The sequence below is a fragment of the Podarcis raffonei genome, chromosome 8 (genome assembly GCF_027172205.1).
Source record: "Podarcis raffonei isolate rPodRaf1 chromosome 8, rPodRaf1.pri, whole genome shotgun sequence".
Taxonomy (NCBI): Eukaryota; Metazoa; Chordata; class Lepidosauria; order Squamata; family Lacertidae; genus Podarcis; species Podarcis raffonei.
The window spans coordinates 64,597,025-64,617,898 of record NC_070609.1 but is presented as its reverse complement, the minus strand read 5'-3'; the positions used below and the strand labels follow the sequence as shown (position 1 = coordinate 64,617,898).

Genomic DNA, 20,874 nt, shown 5'->3' with positions numbered 1-20,874 from the left:
GCAAAGGGTTAAAGGCCCCCTCCAGATCCGCATCACACACCTCCCCGCAATGAATGCTACTTACTTTAAAACAAACAATCACACTATTGCTAACTGAATAATGAAAACATTGCGAACGGTACAGCCTGCAATGTTTGAAGCGTGTCGAATAAAACATGCTACTCGAGAGTTGCTTTTCCTTCTTCTCGTGGAGTGAGAGCAAGAGCCAGGCTCAGTCTAGGGCCCCATCTGCACCATGCATTTAAAGCGGTCTCACACCACTTTAAGCAGTCTTGGTTTCTGCCAAAGAATCCCGAGAATTGTAACTTGCGAAGGGTGCTGAGAGTCGTGAGGAGACTCCCGTAGAGTGGCTTAACAATCAAGCGCTCTCCTTAGGGAACTCTGGGGGAACAGGGTTCTCCTAACATCTCTCAGCACCCTCAGAAACTACAGTTCCCAAGATACTCTGGGGGAAGCCATGGCTGTTTAAAGTGCTACTGCTTCAAATGTATAGTGCAGATGGAGAATAGGTTGCTTAGGGCAGGTAGTAGATTTGAGATCTAAAGGTCGGTCTCTAAGTGATTTGCAGGAGATCAGCAAGGACTCTGACTCCCAGATGTTCGATAATAGCAAATTTATACTAAATTAGGCTGCTGAGATGAAGAACGCTTTTTGGAGGGAGATGGAGAGAATCAGGGGTGTTGTGTGACTGGAAGACTGTGTGTTCCAGTACTGAAATCCATGCTCAAGGATATCCCGTTCCTTAATTCTAAGAGTATATTTGCACCTGGCTCTGCCTGATGGCTCTCAGGGCTTGAGTAAAACTCAGAATAGATCACCAAAGCCTAAAATCTGCCCTTCCCTGGCTTATTGCAACTACTCAGTGTTACAATTTCCCAAAGGAGCGGGCTACCAAACCTCTGAGCCTCAAAATAGTGAAAGATAACCATGCCCTAGTGAAGGCCTCAGCCTGAGACCATGGAAAGCAACTGATGGTTGACATTAGGACCAGCCCTGTCATTGGGCAAAGCACAAGGTCAGCTGCCTCGGTCGGCAGATGCTGAGGGGCAGTAGTTCCTCCTCCCCACTGGCCATTCCGCCTGAGCCCTCGCATTGCAAATAGATCAAGCTGCACATATAATCATTCATGTGCCCCCTCCATGAGAGGCCTGGAGGGCAGCAACATGAGAACGGGCCTTTTCTGCAGTGGCTCCCTGTTTGTGGAATGCTTTCCCCAGGGAGGTTTGCCCGGTACCATCATTGCGTATCTTTAGGTGCCAAGCAAAAAACGTTTTCCCCCTATAACTAGGCCTTTGGCTGATTAACACTCTAGAATCATAGAACTGTAGAGTTGGAAGGGACCACAAGGGTCATCTAGTCCAACCCCCTATAATGCAGGAATCTTGCCTGATGTGGGGCTCAAACTTACAACCCTGAAATTAAGAGTCTCATGCTCTACTACCTTTTTTTGCAAGGGTGTGTGTGTGGTATTGATTTGTGTTTGCTTTATTGTGTACTTTGCGATCTCATTTTTATTTCTATGTTGTGAACTGCCCTGTGATCTTTGGATGATATGCGGCATATAAATTTAATTCATAATAATATTCTCATTCATAAATGCAGCAAAGGGGGAAACAAATCATGAATAAATGCATAGATATTCTGTGCCTTAGACTATTCAGCTCTGATCTTCCCTCATATCTTTGGTCATAGGGGAAGAGCAGGAAGAGGACATGTAGTGTAGATATGATGTCTGCTCTTCCTACTGATCTGAAAGAAAAGGAGCCTTTGAAGCCAATTCTGCACAGATTCAGGGGCACTGTGTACTGACTGTGACCATATGTGTGACCCCACTGTTGCTGGTCTGTCTTGGGTCTCAACATGTTGACGTACCAGGCAGACCAAAGGTCTGGTGCATCAAAGGATTGTGGGGGCAGCTCAGCTAGACCAGGCAAATGGTCCACAAGGGACATAATTTTGTTTGCCACGATGGCCAATCAGGTGTCTCTGGGAAGCTGAGATGATGATGACAACCTTCCCCAGATACTCACAGAGCTCTAGGAATGTGACTAGAAGCACCATGGCTTAGTGGCAGGGCACCTTCAGGTTGGGAAACAGACCCCTGTCTGAAACTGGAGGTGCTGCCAGTCAGTGTCAACAACACTTAGTTGGACAAAAGACCTGATTTGGTGTTTAGCCATTGTGATCAGCAGAGGTTGGCAGACCTACCACCCTCTCTCTGTAAAAATTGGTCTGGTCCTTTCCCCAAGATTGGCCACCACCAACCTCATGGTAGCGAATCCCTTGTATAAATTACGTGATGGGTCAAGGAGACATTCTTTACGCCTGCCCTGAATAATGCAAATCAATGGGTTCTCAACGAATTGGAGACGTTCTCCCAATAGAAGTAAGGCGAAGTGCACCTCTGGCCCCTCGCCTCTGTTCGCCAAGACACGGCAAGGCCTTCGCTGAGGGCCCCCATGTCCTCAGCCCCCTCCTCACTCACACCACCGGCTTGAATAAAGTTGTCGCCTTTGAGAGCAGCCCCAAGATGACTTTCCACAAAGGTGGGTTGGGCCACAGTGGCGCTGGTAGTCTGCACTGTGTGCCTCTGAGTTTGCATGGAAAAAACCGGGGCCGAATCTCTCTGCGCATGCCCTCTCTCCACCCTCCCAGGAAGCACTCTCAGATATCAAACATCTCAGCCTCCTTCTCCTTCCAGAAGGAGAAGCTACGGTCTATATAGCGGCAAATGTCTTCGTTGCTAAACTCCCCGAGCTCCGAAACGAGCTGGACCGAGTTCTTCCTGCTCTTGGGGTCGAGGGAAGCTGGGGTCAGTTCATCTGTGGTCATGCTGGGCTCTTGGACACTGCTGGCCAATGTTTGGGATGACGCCTGATGGGAGAGAACGGAGGGTGGGCGGGGCGATGACACCGCCGACCGCTCTGCGGAAGCCGCCTGGTCGGGCTGCAGGTTGTCACCAAAGAACTCCTGCTTGAGGTCCTCGAAGCCGTCCAGCCAGTCCCTCTTGCCGGCCTCTACCTCCTCCATCACCACCTTGTGGAAGTGGCGGATGAGCTCCCAGTTGTGGCTGCCCAGCCGGTCAAACATCTCGTAGCAGAGGAGGTGGCGGAACTTGCGCTCTGCGCGGCTCATGCTCATCTCCAACAGCTGGAAGTAGCCCAGCATGAAGAGGTCCAAGGTGAGGCTGTCGTAGGCCACAGGCGTACCACTGATGTGGGGCAGGAAGTGCTCGGGCCAGTAGAGCATGTTGGTGCGGCTCAGGCGGCGGATCTGCCTGGTGGGCACCTGGCTGATGATGCTCCTCCAGTGGGCGATCAGCTTCCCGACCACTTGCCGCTGCTTCATGAAATACAGCAGCCGGTCGTCCTCGCTGGGCTTCCTCCCCAAGGGCATCAGCCGAGCTCCGTCCGAGTTGGCATTTGCAGCATCAGAGGTGGCCATCTTCCTCTTGGGCGTGGCCTGCCTGACCGACTCCGTGAAGGTCCACTTCTTCCAGTGCTCCAGGAAGAGGTAGACGATCCTCTCCTTCCGCATGTCGATGTAATCCTGGACGCAGCTCAACTCTGTCTGGACCGGGAGGCTACGGGTCATGTGGTCAGGGCTGAACAGTGCCTCCCCGAAGGGGTCTCCCGCCACGCACGGGACGTCAGCCTGCTTCGGGAAAAGGACCCCCGCTTCGCTGTAAAGCAGAGGTGCATGAGAGAGAGGGATGGGCGGCTCCAGGCCCATGGTGGAGATCTCTTCTTCCCCGAGCCCACCAAATGGCTCAATGCCGGTGATGTAGTCTTCTTCCAAGATGGGCTCCCGGCCAAGAGTGAACTGAGCTGTCCCCACCGGCAAGGACCGCTTCCTCTTGTACACCCGGCTGGGCATGGCATTGGGCACCTGTGCTTGCATGTGCAGTTCATAATTGGCCTTGAGGTTCTTCACCGACACCCCCCACTGCATGATCTCCTTCTCCACCTCCTCCCGGGTGCAGCTGAAGGACTGCGACCGAGTGATGTTGGAGGGGCCTTCTTTGAGAGGTGGTGCGGCCCCCACGGCAGCAATGCTGCTCGCCTGCTCCGGCCCTTGCGGGGTGACCATGTCTGCCAGGGTAATGGCCTTCCCGCCCAGGGTGGCCAGGAGGAGTGCCATGCTCTTCAGGAGGGTGGAGATCTTGCTGCACCAGGCCGGGAGGTCCTCGGCCTGGCCTTGCATGCGCTTGGGGTTGACGGTGAAGTGCTCCTTCGCCAAGGCAGCTGAGACGGGCAGCAGCTGCTGCAGCTCCTGCTCCAGCTGCTCCAGCTGGGTCTCCACCTTCTGCACCTTGTGCATCACCTGGAGGTTCTCGATCTGCCTCTCCAGGTAGAGGATGTCCTCCTCGGTCATGAGCTCCCCGAAGGGCCCCAGGATAGCCTTGTGGGCATGGGAGTAGCGCCAGCCTTCCTGGTGGCTGGAGGGAAGCTACGGCAGGGCAGAAAAGAACAGAGGGCAAAGGGGCTCCCTCAGGACTGTCCTCTACATTTGCCCGGGTTTCGTACACGCCACAAGGCCTTACATGTCCCTTCGTGGTGTAATGGTGGCGCAACACGTTGGCGCTCCCAGGGAGTTGCGCAGGCCGGGGTGGGGCGGGTGGGGTGCAGCGGGGCAGGGGAAAACAGGAAAGTGGTTGGAGGCGGGGAGGAGATAGAGACACTTACAGTTTCCAGCTCATGTGGCGGGCAGCGAGAGAACCACAAGGAACACAAGGGCGTGATCGACTCAACGGCAGAGGCCGCAGGTATGATGCTCACACATTACACCACCGAGTGATCATGTAAGGCATTTAACGCTGCAGTATCGTGCCTTGTAGCGAACGGGGTGTGTGTTGTCTGTTAGGGGGTCCTTTTTCAGGAAAAGCAAGTTGGTTGGTTGGTTGGTTTTATTTAGACAGACGGACCAAATTGAAGACACGGCAGCAAAGAGTGGAGCTTGGTGGGCCACCATCAGATGCTGGGAACCCCAACCTTGAGCCGAGGACCCTTGGCACCTACTGCAGGTTAAATGCACTTCAGAGTCAGCCACACCAAGGCAAAGGATGCAGGACCATGCCAACCACATGCCAGCCGCATGCCCCTCATCTCTCCGCCTCCCCCCAGCCGGAGCACACAGAAAAGTCTCAGGTGACCAAACGAGGTGGGAAAGAAGAACCCCGAGCCCTGGAGGCTCAATGAACTTGATTTGCAAAAGGGGCCACGGAACCAGGCTGCTCATGTTGGAGACTGAAGGTCAAGGAAGGAAGGAAAGAAGATGGATCATAGACTCACAGAATTGAAGAGTTGGAAAGGACCTCATGGGTCCTCTGGTCCAACTCCCTGCAATGCAGCTAAGGATGGGTGATGGAGAGATGGATAGGACTGATAGGTAGATAGATACAGGTGTCCATAGGAACAATGTGCTGGTGGGGTTGATATAACTGTATCTCATCATACAACACAGCAGTCCAAACCCTGGTTATGGAGGGGTGCAGCAACTGGTGCACCCACAGCTCATACTGGCCCGGCAGGGAAGGGCAGGGAAATCGAACCGGTGCAGTAATTGTCCCTAGGCCCCTACAGGTAGCACATGAACCTGTCCAGCTGGCAGAACAATGCTGTTGTCACTCTGCAGCAGAGGGAGGTGTCTGCTCATCACAAGTCCTTACCCCCCCTTAGCTGGTGCAACAGATTAGACTGCAGCCTGCATTGCTTGCCTTTGACAGAGTGTCTGAGCCAGATGGATGGAGGTCCAGTGGGCCAAATCTGGCCACTGAAGCAAGTTATTCTGATGAATGTAGTGATCATAATCGGAGTCATTTCTGTTATCTAGAGCCAATGGTGGTGTAGGGGTTACTGCATTGGTGGTGTAGGGGTTACTGCATTGGATTAGGACCTGGGAGAGACCAGGGTTCAAATCCCCACTCAGCCACAAAGCTCACTGGGTGACCGTGGGCCAGTCGCTGTCTCTCAGCCTAACCTACCTCACAGGGTTGCTGTGGGGATTTAATGAGGAAGGGGGAAACCATCTATGTCACCTTGAGCCCCTTGGAGAAAATGCTGGGATATAAATACAATAAAGAAATCATAATAAAATAAAACCGTCGCTCCCAAACGTTTTAAATTGCAGTTCCAGCCAGCATAACTGTGCTAAAAACATTTGGAGAGCATTAGGTTGTAAAAGACTAAACTAGATTGATCTTTGGACCAGCCCAGTAGAATTTTTGTTATGGTTGTTGTTGGCAGAAACCCAGACTTCTGCACTTTCTTTGGAGGAAAGGTGGGATAAATGGATAAATAAATAGAAATTGTAATAATAATAATAATAGTAGTAGTAGTAGTAGTAGTAGTAGTAGGAGTAGGAGTAGTAGTAACAACAATTGCATTTTAATCCATTTCTAGCTTATCATTGATTTCATTTTCTGAACAGTTTAGATAGCTGTTCTTCTGTGTCATTGCCTTATTCTTCCTGTAAAGCCCTTTTGAGATTTCCCCCTCACAACCAAGCAATGCACAAACCTCGTGAAATAAAACAAATTTAGAAAACCCAAATGATTAGGAATAGTAAACAACAGTACCGTATTGGAAGGGCCACAGGTGAGCCGCTTCTTGTCCTAAAGTAACGTTAGGGCACCTTCAAAGGTTCCTGCCAGCTAATTTTGTGGATCAAAATGATCTGACCCAGGAGAAGGCAGTCCCCAGGGGTGGGCGGGCGTGGTTCCTCCCAGGAAACCCACTCTGGGCTGGAGAACAGTAGATCAGGAAGGGGAGGAGAATCCAGAAAGAGCTAGTGGACTGAGCAGCCTTCCTCATGCTGTTGGGACTCTCATCAAGCCCCGAACAGTCTAGCCCAATAGTCAGGGGTGAGTTCAGCAGCATTTGAAGGGGGTCTTGAGGCCGTGGGGCCAAGGGTTGATGCTTTCCTCAGAGGGAGCCTCACAGCAAACACAGGTGACAAGACCAGGGCACGCAGCACCACGCCATGCTGACCAGCCCCCCCACGCCCCCCACGCTTCCTACCTTGCGCCTCTGCTCTTCCTCTTCCTGGATCTTCACCTGCAGCTTGCGGACCATCACCTGGCGCTTCCACTCCGGGATGGGTCTCCCCTGCTCATCATGGGTGGGGATCAGGGCCTCAATGTCCACCTGGCCAGCCGCGGCTGACGAGGAGGGTGACAGCGAGGAGCCATTGACCACTGGCTCCGGGGAGGCCGCCGGTCTGGGCGCGGGAGGCGCATCCGGGGTGGACGGAGGGGTCGGTGTCCTAGTAGGGGAAGGGGAAGATGCAGGAGCCTCGACCTGGAGTTGGGTGGGGTGAAAAGGAGCCAAGAGTTAGGGACAAGAGTTCGGTTTGCACTTATTTCATAAAACGGATACACCGCTTGTGTGTAAAACAGCGGTCTACCCAAAAAAGATAAAACAAGAACATTATCACAAAGGAAAATGGACAACAGCCCTGTTTTGAAACCCGTAAGCCTGTTTGCTGTTGCTAACCACCTCCTTGAATGGCCCACTGGAACAATTTCAAGTAGGGCCAGATCTGTGGGTGGTTCCCTGTCCTTACAGTCTGTGTGATCCAACACCCATACACTTACTCAGTAGACAGATTCTTTATGACATTGTCACTCAACGAAGTGAGAGTTTGGCGAAGGATCAATGTCAAGGTCTGTAGCTGTGTCTAGCATCTTGCCAATGCTACCCGTCTGCTGGCTGTTAGACAAGGTCTTCCCATCAAGGGCTGTGATCAACCTTCGCAGGGGTAACTCCTTGGTGTGGATGGCACAAACCAACCAGATCATCTGACGACCAAGCTTGACCCATGGTACCACCCTCCCAGCCAGGGGTTCTGCCCCATTCCCCAGAAAGCTCTTCTTGATGTTTTGTCAGGATCTCCTTTAGTACAATTTGGATCCATCGGTTTGGCCTCCCAGCCAAGTCTTAACTTTTGTAGAATCATCTCCAATGGCCTGCAGGCCCTTCTTCGTGAAACCTACAAGATGCTTAGCAATAACTTCAGCTGGTTTGAGCCTTTCTCTGGAGCGAAGTGGTAGGCTTTCTTTCCACCGAGTTCACTGCACACAGAATAATGTTGTTCTGTGATGATGCTAGGGAACTACTTATCTGAATGATCTGCTTTTTTCTTGTTGTTGTTCTTCTTCATCTTCTTCTTCTTCTTCTAGTTTATATACCGCCCTATACTCGCAGGTCTCAGGGCAGGTCACAGAATAAAATCAGAACATAAAACCACAAAATACATAATCAAAATAAAAACAACAACAACCCTTTAACACCCCCCCAATTTTAAAAGGGCATAAAAGTTACGCTTTCAGCATAACTTTAGTTGTAACTTTACAGTCATCAAATAATCAGTTTCACCCTTCTGACAAAGACAATTGGATTCCTGATCCAACAATTTCAAACCTTTTTCTCAGACCCGACTGGCTTTATTGTGATCAACCACGAGCTTTGTTGACTTCTTCAGTGATCAAGCCAGCATCCATAAAGGTGGCAGTGGTGATGGAAGCTGTGGCATGCAGGCCAGCACCGTATCTGATGCTCTGCATGGCAACACCATGTGTTTCTAATGTATTATACTCTTGTCTTTTTCTGTTAGAAGTAGAAGGCATGCTTGGTTTTCCTAATGTCCATTCATAACGTCCGTAATTTCCATCTTGGGCATCAGCTATTTGCTCTTCATTTTCACCAGCAGAGAAAATCATTTCATTTGATGGTTCTGAAGCATCCCGTTTCCTTCTTCTCTGCTTATATTCGGCAAGGCTTCTTCTCTCATCTTGCCACTTCCACTTGTTTACTTGTCTGTTATGCTCAGGCATAACATATATATGACTGCAGGCACTTGGCAATCATTTTTAATCATTTCCATGCCATTTTACACACTTTTTTTCACACACATACACACACACACAAATAATCGGACGAGTCAATATTTTTCAGTAGTTATTTACCAAGCCAAACCAAATTATGTCAGTTTAACCAAAATATCTTTTGAATTCCCAAGTCATGTTACAACTTCTTTGCCCATCCTCATTTCTGACATTGGAAGTTGAAAAATTCAGCACGCCCCAATATACCTGTGGTTACGGAGTGCCCATGTGCCTCCAATATTTGTATAAGAAATAAAAGCATGCCCTACATGGGGTGGGGACAGGACACCTACAGCCATTTGAGCTCTTCTCTTTAGATACTTACTGTTTGGGGACACTTTGGCAGGCTTGAGGAATTGCCTCAAGGTGGATTTTGGAATTTGCTTTCTGCCCAGAGTGGCTGGGGAAACCCAGCCGGATGGGCAGGGTATAAACAATAAATTATTGTTATTATTATTACTGCTGGGAACTGAGGAACAGTTTGCAAGAGTGCAGCCATGTGGGGCAGAATTCCCTGCAGCTGGAGTGAGGAATTCCCACTGCCAAAAAACCCAGCCTTGTTTTTGCATTAGTAAAAGCTTAAGGACCCCACTGATAACCCCCATCTGCTGCCCACCCCCACATCCCCTTCGCTTCTTAAACAATAAAGGCGTTGCTGTTGAAGTGAGCTCCAGAAGACTCCTCTCTCTCTCTCCCTCTCTCTCTCTCCACACACGCACACGCACACACACACACACACAGCAGCCAATCAGCTTCCCTGCTTCTAATTACAAAGAGTTAATCCTGCTCCAAAAGCTTCTTTGGGGCCTCTGTCCTCCCCCCACTCCCACTTCTAAGGAGGATAAGGAGGAACGTGGTTGGCAAACAGGCAGGCATCCCAGTCCGTCACCTACGTTGGTGGCTGTCTGGCCAGAGCCCGAGAAGATGGTGGTGAAGCCCTTGCTCTGGGGTGTAGGTTTCAGACTCTTCCCGGCTTTGATTTCTGCCAGCAGCTCTGCGTTGTCACCGGTCGGGGACATCATGTTGAACGACTTGGTGCCTGAAACAGAGGGTGCAGGGGAGGGTGCGTCAATTTCAGCCCCTCTCACTTTCTCGTTTCTTAAATTCAGTTTGTCCGGATCTGGCCCAATCACCTTCTAAATCCGGCCAGTGTACGGTCCGGGAATCAGCGTGTTTTTACATGAGTAGAATGTGTCCTTTTATTTAAAATGCATCTCTGGGTTATTTGTGGGGCATAGGAATTAGTTCTCCCCCCCCCCCATAATATAGTCCAGCCCCCCACAAGGTCTGAGGGACAGTGGACTGGCCCCCTGCTGAAAAAGTTTGCTGACCCCTGACCTAGGGCTTACATCAAACCCAAGCCACTTCCACGCGGTGGTTGATCGTGACCTTGCTGCTGTTCATACATTTGCAGCATCTACGCCACAATGCCACCACACAATATTTCCCCATTTAATCCGGATTTACTGTTTCCGAGGAAAATCCGATCAGTAAAACAAACCAATAAACCCCAAAAAGAGTTGATCCAGATTAAACGTGGGGGTAGAAAATACAGGGTGGCATTTTGATGAGGATGTTGTCATGTGGATACTTCCCCTCCAAACCTGTCTGCAATAAACTGCCCACATCTCCTCCTCTCTGACTTGCTAGTTTTCCATGGGTTTTTTTAAAAAACAACAACAACAGTGGAGCATTCATCCTAGGAATGACAGATCCTTTTAATTTCGGTTCTCTGAGTTTCTCATTCTTCCAACTCAGCTCCTATTTCCACAGCAATTTGCATTAAAATGCAACAACACCCCACAAACAATTATTGACATTTTACTGCGGATTTCTTCTAACAAAACCCATTTTTGTATGCAGCTTTGGCTAGCATACACATCATTGCAAGCCGTTTCCCCAGATATGTTGCATTCTTGTATGTATGTTATTTTTCCTAACACGTGCGTTTTTGCATGCATCACCTGGTCAGATAAATGCATCGCAAAATTCGGTGGAGTGGAAATTTCAGTTCGCATTTGGGTTGAGGAAACGAGGGAGTTTCTCCTGCAAACAGAAACAAAACCTAACCTCTCCTCCACCTCTTCATACATTCAATTCCCCTGCCTGCAGTCTCTGGCAAGGTTTTGAAGATAATGAGGGGGGAGGCATTTTCTCCAGAAAAAGTACATGGCCAGTAAAAAGATCCTCATCATATTCCACCCCCACATAGCTACTACTACTACTACTATTTATATAAAACTCCTGGAGATCTATGACCTGTTGCCTCACCTAATTGCAACCTCACCCAAGAGACATTTTTCACATTATCTTTGTAAGAAAGAGGATCAATGGTTGGAGCTGGAAGATCAAACAATTCTGCCAATCGAGAGCTCTCTGGGTAATTGCTCAAGCCCATTCCTCCCCCAATTAGGCTGCCTCGGAGTTAATCATGGTCCACAGCAAGTGAATTGAGCATTTCCAGTCACTGGCAGGAGAATTTGGCATCTTCATTTGCGTGACATCGCTCACCAGACAGACCTCTACTGATTCCACAGGGTTTCTTAAGGAGCTCTACCAAGTCAGGTTCTGCAAATGATCCCCCTCCCCCCAAAAAACCCCTGGAGTCAAGAGGACCACACCTATGCTCTGTGTATTTGAAGGAACCACCTTGGAAAACAAAAAATATGCAATGCGGGGGCGTTGATGTCCTTAAGAGCCCCGGCGAGCCTGGGACGCACATGGTAATCCCATCTCGGTGGAAGCTGGAAACATTCAAAGCAACGGCAAGCTAATCACTACACCACGTTCAAAGCCAGTGGGGGAAAAGTTGAGTGGGCAGAGGTGTCCCACGACATCACCACAAAAAGCCAGCTTTGCTGTCGTTCGGGGAAGAACCAAAACATGCCGACACCTCCAACCAGTTCCACGGCATCCCAAACCGAGACGACTCACGTGGAAAAGGAAGCCCACAGACTGAAGCGTGCAGGATGCAAACAGGGTGCCCGACACTTCAAAGACAGATAGACTTGTGCAGTTGGAAAGGGTGCCAAGGGTCATCTAGTCCAACCCTCCTTCAAGTGCAGGAATCGCAGCTAAGGAATCCCTGGCAAATGGCCACCCAGCCTCTGCTTGAAAACCTTCAACCACCTTCCGAGGGAGCCCCTTCCACTGTCCAACAGCTCTCACCATCAGGGACTTCTTCCTAACGTTTAGGCAGAATATCCTCTTGATTGGGTCCTCCCAGCAGACCACGCACCCCTCCTCTGAAGCCCGCAATGGTGCCTCACCTTTTCCTGACGCGACCCATCCAGCGTTCAGGTGCAAGGAATCAGACAGGTAGAGGTTAAGAAGGGATAAAGGAGGCCAGGGGAAGGCCAGGGCTGCGTTAGGCAGGTGCCAGCCCCTCCCATCTTCCCAGGGGGACCCGGAATAGCGCTGATCTGGGCTAATGAAAATCCCATTTCGGGAGCTATTTAGTCCCGTTGGGTTGCATCGCCTCCCACCTGGCTAGTTCTGATTCTGGAGCGCAGGACTAGATGCTTGCTCCAGCCGTCGCCTGACCTCACACACCTGGCACCAACCACAGAGGAGCAGGAAACTTATCCACTAACATTGCCCCGGGTGTTCTGACCCACTTAGGGGGCGGGGAGGCGGTTGCCAAAGCTGGTCTACTGCAGGGAGGATACTTGCCCTGTTTGGTGTGCGTCAGCATAGCACGCAGGGCGCAGCCCCAGCGCTCCTGAGCAGACGGCGTGGCAAGACAAGACCCAGGCTCCTCGCGCCACCATCTGTCTTCCTGCGCCATGCGGCTCCGTCGCTCCTAATTCCCTAGCAAGGGGCCATGGTGCCACCAGAAAGGGGCGGAAGGAAAGGCTGCGGCGTCAGCCTCCCTCCTCCGGGCAGGAGGAATGAATGGACGGGGTCTCGGCAGCGCCTTTCCCCTCGGGGAGCAAAGACAAAAAGCCTGCTGGCATTAATGGCCCACTTTGTGAAAACGACATGCTATTAAGAGCCGGCTTGAGACCCCAAATCCTCCTGGATTCAGGGCTAATAAGCGCCATGTGTTGAGCGGCTGCCAAATTGGAAGCGCTAATAAGCCCCTGGGGGCCCCTGATAGATGTCCACGTGGCTCGGCTAATGCGGAGCATATGAACACAAACAAAAGGAGCCCTGTGTGCCTCCTCCAGCAGAGGGGTGGCGGGCACAGGACAATCGGGGTTGGGGAGGGGTGAACTAGTGAGAGAGACTGCAGAGGGGACAAGGCTTTCCCAGGAGAATGAGCACTGCTCTGATCCACAGCAAGCTTCTGCCCTCGGCTCTGGTGGAAACTTAGCCCCTGAGTTTTGGGGCTAAGGTCTGGGGTCTAGCAGGCCATGGGCCCCCAGGAAGTGGCAGCAGGTGAAAAGGCCCAGTATCGTGCAAATAATGGGGACCTCTGCGGCTGATGCTGGTTGCCACAGCACCCTTTCCTCCTCCTTATCTCATCATCATCAACCTTTATTACGGTCCAGAGACCCAACAAATCATTACAAAGCAACACACAATTCATACAGCCTACCTCCAGGTTAAACAAGCATTTTGTTCACAATATAGGGATCACTGGTTCTTGCAACCACCCATAAAAACTTTGCCACTGCTAATGTTCTAGCGTTTGTCTGGTTTTCCAATAGGAACCTGACATAGTGAGCCTCTGATTTTCCCGGGAAAGGTACCAGCAAGGGTAATATCAGTTCAGCCCTGGCTTGCTCATATTTTGCACAGTGCAACAAAATATGTTTTATGGAATCGATGTCTTGAGCACATGAGCAAAGTCTGTCCTGGTAGGGAACTCCTCTCAACCTGCCGTCCAACACTGCAGAAGGAAAGACGCTTAGTCTGGCTTTGGTGAAAAGCCTTCGATAATTTGGTACTGTCAGGTTTTTAATGTAAGATGTTAACTTTTTATCTTTGAATACTTTATAGCCAGGGGACATGCATATAGTTGGCTATCCAATGTCTCTTAAAAAAATTTCTAAGGGAGGGCAGGATGTGTCTATTTCAGCCCCTCTCTTTTTTCTCATTTCTAAAGTTCAGTTCATCCCATTTCCACATAAGCTTTTTTTAAATGGACTGCAGGATTGTGGAGTTGGAAGGGAAACCCAAGGATCATCTAGTCCAACCACATTCAATGAAGGAATCACCCCTAACAGGTGGTCATCCAACCTCTGCTTAAAAACCTCCAACAGAGGAGAACTGACCCCCTTCCAAGGGAGTCTGTTCCACGGTCAAGCAGCTCTTACCACCAGAAAGTTCTTCCTAATATTTAGTTGGCGTCTCCTTCCTTGTCAATCAAAGCCATGGTCTGGGTCCTCCCCTCTGGAGCAGCAGATGGCAAGCTTGCTCCACCTTCTCTGTGACAGCCCATCAGATATTTGAAGACAGCTCTCACATCAATAGTGACTTATCATATCCTTGCATCACGGAAAGCCACCGTGACTTTTTCCCTGCACCGGGATTTTGCAAGGAGCACGCGGTCAGAAATTTCCCAAAACGTATTTAAATAGTGTGAGGCTGTGCAGATTCTGGGAGGCACACTGAGGCAAAACAAAAACTGCAGTTGCTTTGGGGAGACAAATTAATTGGGCTTGGCCATTTCTGCAGAGGAAGAAAACGAGCAATTGTCTCTGAGGTGCGATCCGTTACTCCGAGGACTGTGCTTCTGTGTGAAGCCTCTGGGGATCAGCAGCGTTTACCGAGAGACTTGTATGATGTTTGTAGAATGGTTTGAAATGCAAACCAGCTGCCTCCCTGTTTCATAGCTGTTCTGGGTGCTGAGCAAAGCATTCTGGGAATAGTGGTCCTAGGCTCCCATAGCAACAACAATTCCCAGTACCCTTCCCGCTCACACTTGGTCTTTGGAGGAAAGGCCACAGTTCGGTGGTAGAGCATCACTATATCCTGAATGATTGAAACAGAGAGAAGGCAACCATTTGCCTTGAGGAGGTTGCCTGTCGCATCTCTGGGTGAGTCAGGGAAGCAGAAGCATATGAGTTTCCTAGAGGCATTTGGCAGGCTGCTGTAGGGAATGGCTCAGCCTGATGGAGCAACATAGTCTTTTAGAAACAAGCTTCCGTGTGTGTTTCTCAGTCAGGATATAGAGACAGAGATTCGGTGTGTACGTCCGTAAACTGAGGCTCTAACGCCCTTATTGCCATTTGCATCCCACAATCCGGATGCATTGCCAGACTCAATTTGTACTAAATAATGTAGGCTTGGCATGGGGTGTGGTGACAGGTAAGCACCCAACACAAAAGCCTGAGGATTAAGCCTCCATCAATATTTTAAGGAGCTAAAGCCTTTGCTAAGGGAGGCAACTGCAGGTGTATTTAAAAGCAGAGAGTGGGAGGGAGAACGTTTCTGAACTACAAGATAGCGCATGGGTTTTGCACCAGTTCAGCCCTCATGACTTCCCCCAAGGAATCCTGGGAATTGTAGTTTTGCAAGAGTGCTGACAATCTAGTTCAATAGCCAGTTCTTTCCCCTCTTGGAAGAGGTGAATAGCTCTTTCCATTTAAGTTTACAACTGGCCATTTCCAAGGGAAAGCAACCACTTTCTCAGGGGCCCATACTTCCCCAAGAAATTCTGGTTTTACTAAAAAAAAAAGGGCTCCCATTTGCTCCAAAAATGTCCAAATATAAGACACTGAGCCTGAGTTCTTCATCAGCATAACATGGGATTCCCAAAATCCTGTCAAATAGTATGCCTCGAGACTTGCAAGGGGGACAGAGGGAAAAGGGTGCCTCTGAGCAAGTTTAGAGAGCCGCCCACATGGCGTAGTCCATAGAAATTATTAAAATAATACACCTATACAAGTTGCTATCCTTCCTTCCTACAGTATACCTGCACCAGCCATACTCTGATTACCCTCTTTAGGGGGGAAATCCCTGTCTGTCTTCCTTAGAGTAGTAATCTCCCCTGACCTAAAAGGGTGTTTTGATAATTATTGTGAGAATGTAATTGATATAAATGCTCAAAATTATGATAGTCACTGTTTCTTCACTATCTGGGACACTTCCTTATACATGTGTATAAGATGTCTTATGGACATCTCACTACTCAGTGTAGTGTCCAGAGGAGGGCAACCAAAATGGTCAAAGGCCTGGAAACGATGACTTATGAGGAATGGCTAAGGGAGCTGGGCATGTTTAGCCTGGAGAAGAGGAGGTTAAGGGGTGATATAATAGCCATGTTCAAATATATAAAAGGATGTCACATAGAGGAGGGAGAAAGGTTGTTTTCTGCTGCTCCAGAGAAGCGGACACGGAGCAATGAATCCAAACTACAAGAAAGAAGATTCCACCTAAACATTAGGAAGAACTTCCTGACAGAAAGAGCTGTTCGACAGTGGAATTTGCTGCCAAGGAGTGTGGTGGAGTCTCCTTCTTTGGAGGTCTTTAAGCAGAGGCTTGACAACCATATGTCAGGAGTGCTCTGATGGTGTTTCCTGCTTGGCAGGGGGTTGGACTCGATGGCCCTTGTGGTCTCTTCCAACTCTATGATTCTATGATTCTAACTGCTTGTAGTAAGATTGCGAGATCCACCCTCCAATAAGTTGGGAAGCCTTCAGCCTGCCCAAAATATGTATGGCAAGGGGCACAATTCTGCAGAAGCACAATAAAACAACAACCCCTTAGCATTCAAATTCATTTTTTAAAAAAACGTTAAACACCTTCTTGCCAAGTTTCTAATCCCTTGGGTTGTGGAGCTGTATGTGGGGAACTTTGGAAACCTCAGAATCCAGAGGCAAGCAGCTGAATAAGATTCCTTGGGGTCGTAGATACAGAATCAGGGCCCTGGGAGCCTCTTAGCCACACCCGATGGCAGGAAAACAATTGTCTAATTTTATGCAAAATTAGACAAATTTCGTAGGCTCAGTATGGGTCCCCAGAATTTTTTCAACTGTAGTCTGGCATGCACACAGCGGGTGAGACTAGTCCTCAAGAAAGCTCAACCCCACACAAATTAGGGCTCTGAACCAAGGAAGCTACACAACACAAGCATATTAAATGGGTACAGTCAGAGATACGGCAAAAAGGCTCACTGGACTTACTCTTCATGGCTTCCAAGTGGAGAAATCCTTCCTGGAAAAGGCAGCCATTGCTCATTGAACAGGCTGGTGCAAAGCTCTGGGGTGGGGTGGGGGGTGGGGACAGCCAACACAGCAGGTCCTTGGGGGTGGGAGCCAGAAATCTGTCACCCGGGCCAAGTGAGAGGAAAAGGCAGGGCTAAGTCGAAGGGGTGGAGTTTGGATAAAGGTAAGTCGAGATAACCGCTTCCTTCTGCCTCCTCCTATCGAAAAAATAATAATCTACCTGCAGCCCCCAAAGGAGAATCATGGCTATATTTTTTTTGCCTCAACACCCTCTGTTGTCCGACAGTTCCAGGTCTTCTTGGAATTTTAGACAAGAACACGAAACATCCGAGTCACGCTGACATTTTTAAAGCTGCAATTTGCTCCCATTTGACAGTTCAGTGTAGAATCTGGTGGACTTTGAGATTGCAGGGAGAGGACAGGGAAAGCGGGGAAGCTGTAAAACACACACTAGCCTGTGACCCACAGTCACCGTGAAGCAGAAGCAGTGGAACTCTGAGCTCTGGGTGTTCCCAAGTCTGTTTGGACCCATAAAAACATTGAGGGTTATTATTATTATTTTAAATGGTCAAACACGGCTTTTGACCTGCTGGACTTTGTTCTTGTTGATCAACTACTCTGTTTCCCGCTTCTATCTCCTGCATCCCAATTTGGCTTTAAATGATTATTTTTTAAAATAATTTGTTCTCGTGGCTGTCACATGGATCTTTGGTTTCCCACACTGTCCAACCAGGTGTTTCTGGGAAGCTCAGAAACAGGGCAATACCCACCTCCTAGTTTGGCAACTTTGGTTCAAAGGCCAACGTGGCAGCTTCACATAACCGTCACAGCCAATAGCGGCTGATACACCTGTCAGACGGGAAAGTCGCTGTCTGACTTACTTCCAGTGGAGGAAGATGATCGCCGCTGGCTGGTGGATGGAGGGTGGTTCTCTGTTGGCAATGGAGGGGGTGGCGGTGGGGGGCAGACGCCCTCGGGGAGGGGTGGGGGAGGAGGAGGGGGAGGCATCTCCCCGGAAGGCTTGTTCTCCGCTGGGCTCCCGTTTTGCACGTTGTCGTTGGACAGAAGGGAAGCCTGAGAAGGAAATTGACAACAATAGCAGCAGCGGCAACAGAAGTATGGGAAGGGGGAATGAGAGACAGATAAAATCAGTGCCCTCACCAAGAAATGCTGCAACTACTAGCTACAACGACTGTGCTCTGCCTCCACAGCTTCTGAATACCAGTTTTGGGAAGCCATAGGAGGGGAAAGGGCTCTTGTGCTCTGGTCCCGCCATAGTGGGCACCTGGTTGGCCACTGTGAGAACAGGGTGCTGGAGTGGATGGGCCATTGGCCTGATCCAACAGGGGTCTTCTTAAGTTTTATGACTCAACCCCCACTCAGAGGATGGCCCTCCTTGGGCAGGATCAAAGCCTGGATTTCAACAGAGAGAAGCCAGCACCTACTGGCTAGTATATGTGACCTCACCAACCCACCTTTGTCTACTTCCACAAAAGTAGGGCAGACAAGCTGGCACAGAGATATGCAGCTCAAATCCCACCTTGACCCACCTGCAGCCAAGATGCAGGTGGATACATCATTTGAGAGGAGTGGAGGCGACTTCCCCACAAATGCAGGCATCTTCTTCCAGAAAGGGGCAGTGAGATGGGGTAGAAAGCAGAAAGTAGCCACTGTGGTCAAAAAGGAGGCAGGTGTCTGCCAGAGACAGCTGGGGAGGAGGGCAGCTGGTCTTTTGCTCTGCCTGCTTACTGTCTACCTCACCAGCTGCTGTACCACGAAAGGGGGAGAGGCTGATTTTGCATGTTTGCAGCCCATCAGGGAGAATCCAGCACCTACTGGCTAGCATGTGTGACTTCACCAACACAGCTTGGTCTCGAAGCAATCGCGGGAACAGCTTTGCAACTATGCTAGAAAACATCTGTGAATTTGGGGGAGCTCGTTGTATATGCATTTAAGTGTGTTAAAAAAAATGTTTTTAAAAGTGGATGAACTATCTGAAGCAACAGAGGAGGGGCCAGGCAGATTAGACCTAGTGTTTGAGTCATGGCATAAACCTACTGTGATCAGACAGACAGCATGGTGTAGTGGTTAGTGTGTTGGACCAAGTCCTGGGAGAGACCAGGGTTCAAATCCTCATTTGGACATGAAGTTCACTGGAAGTGACCTTGGGGGCCTTGCACTGCCTCTTAGCCTCACCTACATCACGGGGTTGTTGTGGGGATTAAACAAGGAGAGAAAGAGAGAACCATGTATGCCGCTTTGAGCTCCTTAGAGAGAAAGGTGGGCTATAAATGCAAGCAATATATAAACTATTTTTAAGAAGGCTGTGTCTGTTTTCAGTCTGGGGCAACCTACTTTCTCTACCTCTGACTGTTGTCAGAAGGCCTATGCTCTGCAAAGAGCCTTCACAAGGACCACACACTCTCCCCCTGTCCCCGACCAGCAATTGGCTTTTACTCAGAATGGCTAGAGAGGAACAGCAGCTGGCCAGAAGGAAGCAGTATTCCCTAGTGGCTCACCTCCTCACTGTGCGCCATCCTGCGGTTGTTCCCGGTTTGCTCTCCCACGCTACCACCGCTGCCCAGGTGCTTGTAGTAATCCCCGGTGCTGGGCTGCTTGTTGAAGTTCCTTGATTTCCTGCTAGAGTCAACACGCCGCAGTTCTGGGCTGCTCTCAAGCGAGGTGAGCTGGAAAACCAAGATGCCGGATCTCTTATTACAGCAAAAAGCATGAAGACAGAGCCCCACAGATCTCCATGTTGCAGAGAAGGCGCCCACACCACTCAGAGTCCAGAGTCTCGTTTGAAAGGACGTGTAGAGGTAGCCTCATTAGACCCATTTTATATACAAGCATACTGAGCCCCAAACTAGTTGACACACTCAGTTCCCAAGATCCTTTGAGAGAACCATGAGACGTTAATTAGTTAGAACACCCTGGCCAGTTGAGTTGCCCTGGATTGCTTTGGCTTCTGCCTAAACAACACAGATAGCCTGCTACTATATAGGACCATCGGCATGTAGGGTTGCCTGACCATGAGAAGGGACTTGAAGTCTCCAGGTTTGCCTAGCCCTCTCCTGGTGACAGGTGAGGGCTTGAATCTCCAGGTGGATATCTATCTATCATCTATCTATCTATCTATCTATCTATCTATCTATCTATCTATCATCTATCTATCTATCATCTATCTATCTATCTATCATCATCTATCTATCTAAGTGCAAGTAGATAAATAGGTACCGCTTTATAGCGGGAAGGTAAACGGCGTTTCCGTGTGCTGTGCTGGTGCTGGCTCGCCAGAGCAGCTTCATCAAGCTGGCCACATGACCCGGAAGTGTCTCCGGACAGAGCTGGCCCCAAGCATCTTAAGTGAGATGGGCACACAACCCTAGAGTCAGACATGACTGGCCCGTATGGGCAGGGGTACCTTTACCTCTATCTATCATCTATCTATCTATCTATCTATATCTATCTATCTATCTATCTATCTATCTATCTATCTATCTATCTATCTATCATCTATCTATCTATCTATCATCTATCTATCATCTATCATCATCTGTCTATCTATCTAATCTTTCTATCTGGAACACCTGCAACTTGCAGGCTTCATCCTAGCACGAGCCAGCTGCAAATTAGAGCATACAGTCTCTGCAGAGTCTGCTCTCTTCCCCTCTCCCAATTAACCTCCATCTCCAGGGCTCTGTGGTGGAAGGGAGTGCAGAAAAAGAAAAAGACCAGGGTTGGACTCAAGAGGAAGAGAGGACTATGAATATGTGTGTGCCCACCTGCCAATCACCTGGTGTCACCATGACAAATAGCTGATTCAATTTCAAAAGGGGGGGGGGAGGAAATTGTGAGCATGCTCCATGAGCACTC

The 20,874-nt window shown here is 49.5% G+C and overlaps 2 protein-coding genes across 3 annotated transcripts in view; both read right to left on the bottom strand.

Annotated features, from left to right (window-relative positions):
• ESPN (espin) overlaps nt 1-20,874 on the bottom strand; it is a 113,829-nt gene that overhangs the window by 11,106 nt on the left and 81,849 nt on the right. Inside the window, exons 8-11 of one of the 2 annotated variants that reach the window (XM_053400443.1) lie at nt 19,518-19,685; nt 17,880-18,072; nt 9,778-9,923; nt 7,020-7,298 (exon numbers count right to left, since the gene is read on the bottom strand). In XM_053400443.1, the coding sequence (XP_053256418.1) occupies nt 7,020-7,298; nt 9,778-9,923; nt 17,880-18,072; nt 19,518-19,685 (786 nt within the window). The remainder of the gene's footprint in view (nt 1-7,019; nt 7,299-9,777; nt 9,924-17,879; nt 18,073-19,517; nt 19,686-20,874) is intronic. The other variant, XM_053400444.1, reaches the window with a different exon arrangement.
• LOC128419578 (espin-like protein) lies at nt 1,278-4,617 on the bottom strand. Its single transcript, XM_053400445.1, has one exon. The coding sequence runs from the start codon at nt 4,372-4,374 to the stop codon at nt 2,665-2,667; it is 1,710 nt and encodes a 569-aa protein (XP_053256420.1). The 5' UTR covers nt 4,375-4,617; the 3' UTR covers nt 1,278-2,664.

What these genes read in the sequence shown, in the direction of transcription:
- LOC128419578 (XM_053400445.1), bottom strand. Translation starts at nt 4,374, where the DNA reads ATGACCGAGGAGGACATCCTCTACCTGGAGAGGCAGATCGAGAACCTC.